Source organism: Rhinolophus hipposideros (assembly GCF_964194185.1).
Source record: "Rhinolophus hipposideros genome assembly, chromosome: 9".
NCBI lineage: Eukaryota > Metazoa > Chordata > Mammalia > Chiroptera > Rhinolophidae > Rhinolophus > Rhinolophus hipposideros.
The window spans coordinates 25974773-25988767 of record NC_138055.1 but is presented as its reverse complement, the minus strand read 5'-3'; the positions used below and the strand labels follow the sequence as shown (position 1 = coordinate 25988767).

At 34.7% G+C, this 13995-nt stretch overlaps 1 protein-coding gene across 1 annotated transcript; it reads right to left on the bottom strand.

The window, feature by feature from the left end:
- Window positions 1-6016: 6016 nt before the first annotated feature.
- Window positions 6017-13956, bottom strand: LOC308501846 (natural killer cells antigen CD94-like; the record flags this gene model as incomplete). The annotated part of the gene is made up of 7 exons (XM_081058938.1): window positions 6017-6158; window positions 6937-7040; window positions 7862-8013; window positions 11424-11483; window positions 11628-11720; window positions 12981-13083; window positions 13897-13956. The coding sequence occupies 7 exons, from the start codon at window positions 13954-13956 to the stop codon at window positions 6017-6019; spliced, it is 714 nt and encodes a 237-aa protein (XP_080915064.1).
- Between the last annotated feature and the right edge of the window lie 39 nt (window positions 13957-13995).

Below are 13995 nucleotides of genomic sequence, written 5' to 3'. Positions count from 1 at the left end.
ATACAACGGTATAACAGGTCTGCCTCATATCAAATCCTACTTAAAGATAAAATAACAAACATATTCTCCCTTCTCACATATTTGAGTAAAATATAACTTATGTATTAAAAAATAATAAAATACAAAGTTGATAAGCATCAGAATCAACACCCATGCAACTACCACCCCTGCCAAGAAACACAAAATTCCAGGATCACCAAGATCTTTCTTCATTTAAATTTCCAGTTAACATCTTCTTTCTCCTTACATATATTACCACCACCAAGGTCTCTAACATTATATAGACATCTAATGTGTACTATATGTTAGTTTTGCCTGTTTTTAAAATTTATGTAGCAAGAACAATGTAATATAAATTCTTTTGTGTCTAGCTTATTCTCCTCAAGTTCTTGTGATAGTCATCCAAGAACACCTCTCCACCTTACTGACGATGACTAAGCTAGATGTAAATTACTGTGGCTGGTGGACACACTGATTGATTTAATTTAGTTGGGGGGCCAATTTGAATACTAGAATGGATCATAATGATTATTACAAAAGAAAATTTTATGCATGGAATTGCTAGGAGGATGAACTTTGGCAAATTGCTGACTCCTTTCAATAATATTTTGGTTATTTTTGTTTTGTTTCCTTTTTTTCTTAGGTCTTTGTGAATATGTCTTCCACAAAGTCCAAAAATTAGCAGGTTAAAATAATAAACATGCATTATATGACACAGTTTCTAAGGATTAGGAATTCTTAAGCAACTTGGGAGGAAGGATATGACTCAGATTCTCTCATGAGGTCACTTACAAAATAATGGTTGGGGCTATGTAGTCATCTGAAGGCTTGACTAGGGCAGAAAAGTAGTTTTCCAAGAGAGGCTCTCCACATAGCTGTTGGAAATAGACTTGATTTCATTGCTAGTTGTTCATAAGGGGCTTTAGTTCCTTGTCACGTGGTCCTTTCATTAGTGCCACTTATGGGACAATAGTTGGCTTCCCCAGATCAAGCAATCCAAAGGGAGAAAAGAGGGAGAAACCACACTGTCTTTTATAAACTAGACACAGAAGTGGCATGCTATTATTCCACTGTATTCCATTGGTCGTACAGATCAACCCTGATACAATGTGGAAGGAAATCATGCAAAGGTGTGTGCACCAGAAGGAGGGGATTATGGGGGGAATTTTGGCTATTGGCCATAAAACCTGTAGGGAGCAGGCTGTAAGCTGACAAGGGCCTTGCAGCCTGCAAGGTCATTCCTATGGGAAGCCTCGCCTCAGCATCTTCCCAGGAAGAACAAGGTAACACTAATGTAGCCACAGACATACAAACTTGCCAATACACAAAACAGGATGTTCTACTGATACCTGCTTATTCTGCTAATACTTATTTGTATAGACAACTGTTCTAACATTGTATAAAAACTGTGTGTGAAATAAAGACTGCGCCACTGCTCCGCCATCCTTGTGGACAGCTTTCCTGTCTTTTCTCAATCTCCTCGCCCTTCCCCCTCAGGCCAAGCCCTACTGGCCGCACGGGCCGCAGCAAACACCTACTTTATGGATTTTCACCTATAACAGTGAACACAGCCTGATTAAATAAGACATAACTGTTTTAGTACCATAACATTTATGAGTACAATTACAACAGTTAATATGTGACCCAAAAAAGATAAACAAACAAAGCGGAGAGTCATGTTGGTGACTCCATAGTCTCATTATACACAGTTTGACAGAGGTTGGCAAACTGTGGCCTGTTGACCAATTTGTCTCACCATCTATTTTGGTAAATGAAGTTCCTTTGTAAGAAAGCCAAACAATCATTTACATGTTTCTGTGTCTTAAATTGCACTGCAATGGCAGAGTTGAGTAGTTTCAGAGACTGGCCTAAATGTTGAGAACATTTATTAGCCAGTTCTTTAGAGAGTTTTTCACCCTATGCACTAGGATGTAAAGTGAAAACATTCAAAAGATCCAAAATTATGGAAATGAAAAAGGGGTTGCCGTGTATTCCAAATATTTGCAGGGCTATTTAATGAAAAAAATTCATAAAGCTCCAGTGAACATACTTATATAATGCTTGTAATAATGGCAAATAATATTATATAGCGGGAGAAAGAGAATTCAAAGAAGAAGGTGGGGACCAAGAACCTTCCAGGAACAATCTCCCCAACGTTCTTATTTGTACAGAGACCTATTCTTTTCCGGATGAAACTGCTTGGTTTCAGGAGAGCTAAGGCGGAAGTTTCCTGAGATTCCTGTCACTTAGTGGAGACAATATCTAACTGGTTATCTCAACTGTAACTTATCAAGAAACAAATTGGCCTTAGGCTTTCACTGAGACTTAGGAACTTAAAAATCCTTACCATAAATAATTAGTTAACTATTATTTGGGTAGTTAGTTAGCTCACTGTCCTTGTTATTGTCAAGAGGCAAAAACTGATGCTCAAACTGATTCTTATCTGGAGATAAGCATAGAGTTGCCCCAGTCCAGCTATGAAATAATTATCTTCATTAGGCAACATTAGAGGTCACTAATGGAGGAACTAAGAATTTATATTAGGGTAACTAGAAAAGTATTTCTTGTCCTGGCTCATGTGAATTGAGTCCCTAGTTATTTTATCAGAAATCAAAAGGCAGTGTTTAAATTCAACAAACTATGCAGTAGTGATTAAAACAAATTTTAAGAGTTTGTTGGTATGTTATACAGAGCTCTAGCTGATATCTAAAATTTCCATGCCGTGATATACATCCCAATACCCCCCTCTCCTTTAGTTTCAGTGGGATTTGTGAGGACAGGCATACCTCCTTTCTCCAAGCTTCTCTTTATTGTGCTTCACAAGTGTTGCATTTTTTACAAATGGAAGGCAAGATCCTCCACCAGCAAAAGTATTATGACTAGCTTTTTTGTGATACTGTCTCTATTTAGGTGGTCTGGAAACAAACCCACAATATCTCTGAGGTATGCCTGTGTGATGGGATGTGACTCTGTGATTAGAATACAGTAAATATAAATGATGAGGCTTTTTCTTATTAGGGAGACCACTTCATGGATGGTATTGAGGCTCGACCACAGCAATATATATATATATATATATATATATGTATATGTATGTATCATGGAATGTGGAGTACAGCATATGGAATAGAGTCAATGGAATTGTAACAGTTTATAGGATGTCAGAGGGGCAGTAGTTTGGGGGAGGGGAGTTATCACTTTGTGAGGGGTGTAAATGTCTAACTATTACATTGTTTTGTACACCTGAAACTAATAAAAATAATAAAGTTATAAGCTAACTATTGGCAATATTGTTTTGTTATATTATGTGTTTCTTGGACATTTCCTTACCTTTTACATTCAACACTGAGATAATCACTCAAGTATACCCTTCCATGTTCATTAGCCCATTTCACAGGGAAAATAGAGAGCAAAAGAAGAAAATTAATGTGTCTTTCCCTGAGAATAATGAGAAATATCATTTCAGAGGGAAAATTTGGGGAGGTTCGGGGTACGGAAGATAGAAAAACCTTTACATAAAAGAAATCTTTTCCATCCCAAAGACTACTAATATATTTTCAGGGTAAAGGAAAGGAGAATACAGGTAAAAACGGTGGAAGAGTAGCAAAATGAAATGGGTCAGGTGGTCCCAAATGGAGTATGACTAAAGCGATAAGACCATGCTGTGAGAAACAAACTCTGCTATGGGTGACCATATCCTCCATCCAACGCAGAACTTTCCATTACAATTCCATGAAATGATAGGGGAGCTGGAAAAAACATCTGAGTTGTAATTAAGAGGCAATGGAAATTTCTATTCTCGGGGGGACAATTTTGACATAAATTATTCTCTGATAACACATCATCCACCGTATTTATCACCTTTGTTTACTTATTGCTGTTGTAACTGTAATGAATGTTTATGAGTTCTTAGAAAAAAACATAGATTTGGCTCTGGACACTTCATGGGTGATGATGTGAAAAGTGATCATTTGAACGTATGCTTGGGTTTGGCTAACTGAAAAGAGTTGAGATTCATCCTGAACAAATATTGTGAAAATGGACCATCCTTGGTTCATTACAGAGAAAACCACTCTAAGCAGGTAAAAAACAAAACAAACAATAAACAAAGATGAAATTGCCTTGTGGGAGGAAGACAGGAAGATGGGATAGTTGGGACAGAAAACTATCCAATTTAATTATCAGCTTACCTATACTGTTTTTAAATTTGTAATTAAAAATATATTATTGTGGGCTGGCCCAGTGGCTCAGGCTGTTGGAGCTCCATGCTCCTAACTCCAAAGGCTGCCAGTTCGATTCCCACATGGGCCAGAGGGCTCTCAACCACAAGGTTGCTGGTTTAACTCCTTGAGTCCCACAAGCGATGGTGGGCTGCGCCCCCTGCAACTAGCAATGACAACTGGACGTGGAGCTGAGTTGTGCCGTCCACAGCTAAGACTGAAAGGACAACTTGAAGCTGAACGGCACCCTCCACAACTAAGATTGAAGCGACAACTTAACTTGGAAAAACATACTGTTCCCCAATAAAAGTCTTGTTCCCCTTCCGCAATAAAATCTTATATATACATACATATATATATATATATATATATATATATATATATATATATGTGTGTGTGTGTGTGTGTGTGTGTGTATAATATATAAAATCGTGCAATCAGATGGACAATAAAGCCAAAACATGAAATATCCATTAGTATAATGCATGTTCTCTTAGACCAAGTTAAAAACATTCGAAAGATGTTATGTCCCGTCTCTTATTTTTCACAATATAACTTTAGTGCATTTTCATAAGTCAATCTTCATACAAGAAATATATTCTTGTATGAATTATCCTTCATGCAAGAATAATTCATGCAGAAGAGTTCAGGTGGTAGTCCTATTATATTTATATTTTGAGCAATAAAAATGATGTGTTCTTCCTGGATCTTTATATATTAAATATTAATTTGGATTCTTAATAATTGTGATATAATTGAAATGTAAAACTAGAAAGCAAACACAGATGTCCATATAAATTTTTTAAGATGTCTGAACAATAGTTAAAAAAAGAGAATAGTTAAAGAGAATAGTTAAAAAGGCTTTTGAAATCTGTGAAGTAAGGAAAATCCCATTCAGGTCACAGGCATCAGGACTCTGTGTTCCCAGTCCTTCTGTGAGACACTCAGAAAACCCTCAATATAATGGATCATTCCCTCTCCCACAAAAAAAGGGAGTTGTTTATACTTTACACATAACTTTTAGGAAGAAGTTCTTGGGATTCAGTAGTGATTAAGATTTTCAATGCACATGTAGGTGACTCTTACTGATGGATAAGCATAAGGCGAGAAACATCTGTGGAGTAAAGAAATATTTCTTCTTTACTAAAGAAATAGTAAAGAAATAGAAGTAGTAAATGTATGTGATCAGGGCTTGTGTCCCTTTACTTTTGCAAATCTCAAAGAAATCACACAGGAATCACATATTTGGCCAAAGATTATGATTGTTTTGCAGAACTCAGGAATTCAAGAGATGACACACAAATGTGTTCATCTGTGAGGCTGAATAATACACACGAGGAAAGTGTCCTATGGCACTTTTAGCTCTAAATTAAAACATATAGATGGATAAATATCCAAAAAGAACTAACTTTCAGAAAAGTGAGGTAGAGATGGTCCTTTATAACATAGACAGGACTGAAATTACATTGATATATATTTTATTATGTAAATTTTTTAATTCATGCAGATAAAATTTACAACAATGTATACGGAAGAATATATCACATGCAGTATTGAACACATGCATTAAATCAAAACATTCATGAAATTATTTATCTTGGTGCTGTATAATTTTACCTGTAGGTACATAATTTTATCAACCTTAAAACACAGGGTTTCAAATATATGAGACAATTATATAATAAAAAAAAATTTGAAACATTTCACACACCTTAGAAGTAGGTGATTTATAATAATATAAGAGGTAAACTTACTATTCTTAGTATTACTGGACCTTATTACCCAGCCCTTCTGACCTAAGAAACTCCTAAATAAGCTCCTATAAGCTTCTTCTTACAGATAAAACGGCTTTTACTTTCACAGGCTTTATCCAGAGTCCTTCCACTTGTGCTGTAAGTTATGCAATTCTGCACATTTACAGTTTGTGGCAATGAAAATCTGTAATGAAAAATAAAATATTAATATATAACAAAAGGAAAAGAGAATGTTCAAGGATGGTGTTTTTATTAAATAATAGAATTTTTTTAAGCATTTGAATGAGATATTAACATACTGAGCCATTGCACCTTTTTCATTCAATAGTCACAATTTTCACGATATTACAAAAAGAATTTATTGCCTCAATAATCAATAGTATTGAGGTCAGGGATTTTTTTTGTTCCTGCCATTGTTCTTAATGGTTTTAATATATAATATACTTTGCCTCTATTTTGTTTAAAGAATTATTGACTAATTTAGCGAGGAAAAGAAATCAGAGCATAACATTTGTCATTGTATGATGATTCAAATACCATGTTTATAAATGAACATGAGATTCTAAGATTACAAATATGTAGAAGCCCAGCATATTTGAAACATGAGGATGCTGAGACTACTGAGCTCCCCCAGGATAAAGAATATAATCACTATCCTGTTTACCTGGGTCAGCTTCTGTCTGCGTGAGCATCGGTAAAACACACATCAAAGTGTGTGTTCCAAAGAAGAAAGACAAAGTCATAGCTCTTTTATGGTCACAAGTACCCTAACTTCACGTCACTTGAGCTTATATATGGATGTTCTAGGTGGGGCTAAAATTGCTACTGTCCTATATCTGTTCTATTTTCTGTATTCTCAGGTTCCAGAGAGGTTATTTTAGCTACGGTATTCCCGGATGTTCCAATCTTTGGTCAGACCTAAGGATAAACTCATAAAAAGACCTTAAGTGGGAGAAACTCACAGATCTGGGGAGAGAGCAGAGCCATCCTCCCACTGCCAGATACCTTGTTCTTTATTGTAAGACAGTCCAATCCAGTAAAAGTTTATATTGTGGTTCGTGAAACTCTGATGGGAAACAGAGACCAACATCTTAACTTAATTTGAATCTACTTTGAGAATAATGTAACTTCAAGAAAATCAGTGTCCAACATTAGATCCAGACTTCAAGTCACTTGAACTGAAATCCTTTTTTATGTCTAGTTTAGGAGGTATAGTCACATGTCTCATATTTTCTTGCTATAAGACCCATTCATTTATGGAGACAAAATATCACAAAATCTCATTCTTGAAAGAATGAAAAATATTATAAAGGGGTTAAATTTTCATAGAATAATTTCTTCACAGATATCGACAATCAACTTTCATCACAAATCACCAGTATCTTGTCAGATAAAATTATCTGATAGACCTACTCAATCTACCCTCAACACAGGTTCCTCACGTTGGAGAAATCTTTCACTTTTTCTTAAGAATTGTTAATTATTGTGATCACGTTCTCCATGTTCATTGCACATTATATCCAAGAATGATGATAAAAGCTATATAATTACCAAAGAAAATATAAATTCAAGAACTGAACATTTAAGAACTTATTTGGTTGATTATTTGAATAAAAATAATGACCTATTATTTCTTCTTTGATTTCTCTAAAATGTCTCTCAAATCTTATCTATCTTGGATTTTATTCCTGTAATATAAATATTTGAGAAATTTTATGTTGGTTTTATAATGAATGTTCTAAGAGATAAGAAATTGGTAAGTCATTATTAGTTCAAATATAACCATCCAGTTATGATCAGATTAGAGATTTCAAAGTATTCATTTTTCTTAAACAGTGTATTTTCCTAGGTCAAAGAAAGTACAAGAAACCATAATTAAATGCATACCAATTCATCTTTGTTTTGCAAATGAAGCAGACTGGAATTCTGAGAGGCACAGAAATCCCTGCTTTCTGTCCAAGTTTCTTTTTCATTAGAAATGAAGTAACAGTTGCATTGGTACCCAATCCACTTTTCTTGACAAGAACAGCAGTCAGAGCCTAAAAGAGAAAATAAAAGATGAATGATGACATTGGAGATTCAATTTTTTTAAAACGGTAAGTAAAAGTATATAGCTTTCAAGTCCACAGTTCTATAATATTTCATCTATATATTGCATTGTGTGTTCACCACCCAGAGTCAGTTTTCCTTCTATTACCATATATATGTCCCTCTTACCTTCTTCTATCATCCCCTCCCTCCTTCCCCCTGGTGAATGCTAAACTGTTCTGGGTGTCTATGAGTTTTTGCTTGTTTGTCTTGTTTGTTGCTTTAAATTTTATGTCCCACATGTGAGTGAATCATATGGTTCTCAACTTTTTCTGTGTGACTTATTTTGATTGGCATGATAATCTCAAGATCCATCCATTGTGAGACTCAATTTTTTAACTGGTATTTACTCATTCAAAACTCATTTTTTATTTGTTTCTACAAATAATCTTTGAGAATCTACTACATACACCAAAGTTCAGAGGATATTTATGTGCCTAAGGCAGACATGACCTTTTTTCCTTGTGGATATTACAACTTCCCATCATTTATTAATTAATAAATGTTATTTAATTATGTAACATTAATTAGGGTAATTATGCACAAGAAATTCATTATGTTAAAACATCCCTTAGAAGATTGTAGGATGGGAGTGGTGGTGGTTAAAAGAATTTTTTTTTAAGGAAGTGACCCAAAGTTGAGCTCTGGTGTGTAAATAAGAGTAAATTAGAGCAAAGAGATATTTAAAGAAGGTATACATTTTAGTATATTTCCTGAGTTAGAAAAGAGTATAGTACTTTGGGAGAAATTTAATATGTAACTTGAACATTTTATTTTCAAAATGAACATAAATAAAACAATTAGTTTAAAGTCCAGTCATACAGTTTAACTGTGATAGTATCTTGAATATGTACTATTCGCAGTGATAGCCACTCAAATCTTTGCCAAATGAATGGTGCTAATATTGTACAGAGAATGGTGGTTACCAATGGCTGAGTGGTGGGGCAAATGAAGACATGTTGGCCAAAGGGTACTAACTTTCACTTAGAAGATTAAAAAGTTTTGATGATCTACTGTATAACATTGTGGTTAGAGTCAACAATACTGTGTTATATACTTGTAAGTTCCTAAATAGTAGATGTTAAATCTTCTCACAATATAAAAGAAACGATTATTTTTTGACATAATGGAGGCATTAGGTAGTGGCCATCATAATCACATTGCAATATATAAGTATATCAAATGAACACATTGCATACCTTAAAATTACACAATGTAGTACATCAATTATATCTCAATGAAGCTGGAAAAATTCTAAGAGAACCACAAATATAAGTAAATTCTATAGGCTCACAGAAGATGGTAAGACAACTTGCAGAACATTAGGGAAAAAATATATTTGAAAAATTGGACTTGACCTGGCTTACACTGAATAAGAAGGGTCAGAATTGCCAGAAATCTCTTAAAAATTGGCAGAGTACCTTAACAGACACTTCTCTCAAGAACACATACAGTCAATACATATATGAAAAAATGCTAAACCTCTCTAGCTATTAATGAAATGCAAATCAAAACCACAATGAGAGACTACTCATATGTGTTAGAATAGCTATTATCAACAAGACACGTAATTACAAGAGTTGGAGAGGTTGTGGAGGAAAAGAAACCCTCATACACTACTGGTAGGGGTGTAAATTGGTACAGCCACTATTGAAAACAGTATAGTGTTTCCTCAGAAAATTAAAAATAGAATTACAGTATGACCCAGCAATCCCTCTTCTGGATGTCTGGGGATCTGTCTATCCAAGAAATCTGAAAAAAATTATCTGTAAAGATATACCTATGTAACTTTATTAACCATTGTCACCCCTATAAACTTTAATTTAAAAAATTGTATATATAGTCTGACAATGAGGTTCACGAACTTGTTGCAATGATGTTGTTAACCTTTTTTTTTGGTATCAGAGGGATTATTCCTTAAGAATTTATATTAACTGACTGGACAAACAATGAACCAAGAATATGATTTAGAATTGCTGAAAAGGCTGCATGGGAAAGTTAGATGAAAATGACCTGAACTTTTCTCCAACAATTCATGGCTCTTGCATCATGACAATGCACCAGCTCTCATGGCACTATCTAGAAGGGGTTTTAGCCAGTAAACAAATAATTGTATTGGAACACCCTCCCTACACACCTGATCTAGCCCCCAATGACTTCTTTCTTTACCCAAAGATAAAGGAAATATTGAAAGAAAGACAGAAAGACATTTTTATGACATTCAGTACATCAAGTATAATACGATGACAGCTGTGATGGCCATTCCAGAAAAAGAGTTCCAAAATTGTTTTGAAGGGTGGACTACATGCTGGCATGTGTGAATAGTTTCCCAAGGGGAGTACTTCGAAGGTGACCGTAGTGACATTCAGCAATGAAGTATGTAGCACTTTTTCTAGGATGAGTTTGCGAACTTAATTGTCCTTACCTCGTATGTACTTCTGTGTTCACTGCAGCTTTAGTCATGGTGGCCAAGACATGGAAGCACCCACAGTGTCCTTCGATAGATGATGGGATAAAATAGATGTGGTACATATACACAATGGAATACTACTCTGCCATAAGAAACAATGAAATATTGCCATTTGCGACAACATGGATGGATCTTGAGATTATCACACCGAGCAAAATAAGTCAGAGAAAGTCAAGAACCATATGACTTCACTCATTTGTGGGATAGAAAACTGAAATCAACAAAGGAACAAGACAAACAAAGAAACAAAAACTCATAGACACAGACAACAGTTTAGTGGTTACCAAAGGTTAAATGGGGATGGGGCGGTGAGGTTAAAAAGGGTAAAGGGGGTTTAATATATGGTGATGAAAGGAAATTTGACTTTGGATGGTGAACACACAGTGCAATACATAGGTGATGTATTGTAGAATTGTACACTTGAAAACTATATAATTATATTAACTAATGTCACCCAAAGAAATTTAATTTTAAAAATGAATTAATTAATTGCAGAAATCTCTGAACTATATTCTGAATTATGGAACAAATAGAAGGAAAATTATAAAGATATAAAAGTATGAGTTATGAACAATCACAGAATGGTGATTAGGATTAGCTGAAATATTTATTATAATTTATTTTTCATTTGTTACTTAAACACAAGTACTCATGTAGGAAAAATATGTCATTTCAGGCAAATATTTTCCTTATTAATTAAATGAATAAATGCACATCTATGTAAATTAATAATTATTACATTAGAGAGCAATGAAATGGGACTATACTACAGTTAGTGGTTAAACTTTATTTACGATGTGTAATATTCCATGAACCTTTTGTGTGAAGAAAACAGGAAACTATCTGTTAATCTTCTACAAACATAAAGTTTTTCCAAAGTATGGAACTTACCTTCCCGAGGTTCTGTGGCTCCTGGTGATGATATTGGCCGAATACTTTGTTTAGAAAGTGCTATAGGAAATGATTAGAAATTACTTAATTATATACAGACTTATGGAATAACAAGTTATTATACATTAGTAGAATGACACCTTTATTCTTAAATGTTTTCATCAGAGTTTTGATTTTAATATAGACTTGCTTACAAAAACTTACAATTTTTCAACAATAATCCCAAAGCAGCCATCAACAGAAGGCATGTTACTGCTAAGATCCCAGAAATCAACCTCCATGGAGTGGTCCGCAAAGCTGTAGAGAAAGAGAGGTAAGGCAGTGATTTAAAGAGCAAACACAGGAGCCGAAGTTCTTAAACCAGAAACCTGGAAGAGAGAATTTAAAAAGTTCCTTGGTTGGACGACCCAATCATTGGTAAATGAAGACATTCCCTTCAGAACTCCACCCAATAACAATTATTTTACGAGATATACTTTTGTTCTTCAGTGAGATTACCCATAGCTTTTCTTCTTTACCAGCTCTATCTCAGAAAAATGGATTTAACATTTGTTTTTTAATTTGGCAAAGCAGCTTAGAGTACTGGAGTAAAAAGATATCAACGGGCACAAAGGTGTTTTACGTGCTTAAGTGACAGACATTTACTTTTATTTTCTCAAACAAAAATCACAAGACAGTTGTATGAACCCTATTATGTAGATGAGCAAATTAAGGATTCATTAATAACATTATTTTGTAAAGGTATCAAAGCTAGTAAATGCCCAAGTCAGAAATGAAATGAAAGTTTACCTAGGCCCAGAGTCCTTATTTAACATATTCTATCATTGTCTCAATGATTCTATTTAGGAGTGCGTCCCCCTGCTAATCTCAATGCATTCTCTGCTCTGAGAAATGGCTTTTAGGTGTTCATAGATTTGTAGAGGTTTTACAGGGAAAAGAAGACATAAGAGCATCTGTACCCCGTGTAATGAGAAGGTCTCCAACGAATAGTTGGGCAATTCCTTGGAGAGCTGGATTCATTTCACAGCACATTGAATTATACATAAGCAACCATTTTTTGCAAGAGCATTACATTTTCTCATGCCCAAAACTATTTGTTTATACCCTTACCTTTAAAACAATTTAACATTAGGAGATTCTGCATTAACATTAGGATACTCCCAAAAGAGTGTTGTCATTAACAACAGTTCCACATGACAAACAGTCTGGGTGGTTTTTGATGTAACACAAATGTAACACAAATTTACCATTTGACATTCTCTCATTATGTTAGAATTATGCTGCTCATAATTTAGATGAAAATTCAGTTCTCATTCAAAATTTAGAGCTTTCCCTCTCAGAATCACCTCTTTAAACCTGTTAAAGAAGATTCACAAAATCATTTTTAAGTTACAGAATAAAGAATGAGAGAAATAAAATGAAGTGGAAAATCCTGATACTCTAAAACCTAAAATTTTCTGTCTTTTTTTCTGAAAGCATGCCCTGAAATTAGCCATATCCATAAAATAAAATTTCTGCAAATTTTAATTTTTTAATTTTATGACTTGGTTGACATACCTGCCATGAGAAATGTTATTCCAGCATCGATACCAGTAAACCACGATACGTGCTTTTTCAAGAAGTACGTTGTTGGATCACTGACGAGCTGGGGGCTAGGAATCTGAAAGTTGTATATGTAGAAATTTAAAAGAAAAAGGAAAAGAAAAACTGTGTGTATAAGCAGTGTTCTTCATGAGACACGATGTATAATATGAACAAGAAGCAGTAAAATCACTACCTTCTAAAATGTTACGGAAACCACAACACAGGAAATTCTCAGTGCACATGTGTAATGCCAATTACTTTACTATCAGAAAACAAGGTGAGAGAAAGGTGTTTTTTTTAAATGTTTAAATATTCATCACCTTTTAAAAATATTTGGAACATAGGAAAAAAAGATAGCAAATCAACATGTGACTCTTCATTTTTGTGGACCCTTGAAGTCCTTCGAACATGACTACAGCTGCTCTTTTATCTTATTTGTACTAATATTTTAGAATTATGTTTTTTATTGTGTTGTCTCATTCAGATAGTATACTGACAGTTGAATTTACATGCTTTTTGTCTTGCAAAGAATAACCTTATCAGGGCAAAATTCAAATGTGGGACAGATGGGCAGAATAAGAATTTTGAAAGTAGAGACCTTGATCTATGATTAAGTATCTGGAAATATAAACTACCATTCACCCCACAGGAACCATACTCCCTCCCGATTTTCTTTTTTAATTTGCGTAACATCAGACGTGTGAATGCTGAGATCTGATTCCCAACTTCTACAGTAACTGAGATGTTTACTCTTCACTGGCCCAGGAATCCTAAGGCTGGAATGGCTCAGTGAGAGTGACTGCAGGTACTGTCACAGGACGTACTGAGGGCAGGACTAATACACGCGGGAGCTGAGAAAACCCTTGGTGCAGGCAGAGGTCTATCTCACAGGTACATTTATTAATGCCATGAAGGAAAGGGCACTGTACAAATACACAGCGATGTGCATGGTCCCTCTAACAGCTTGCTGAAATTTACAGCAGGGCTA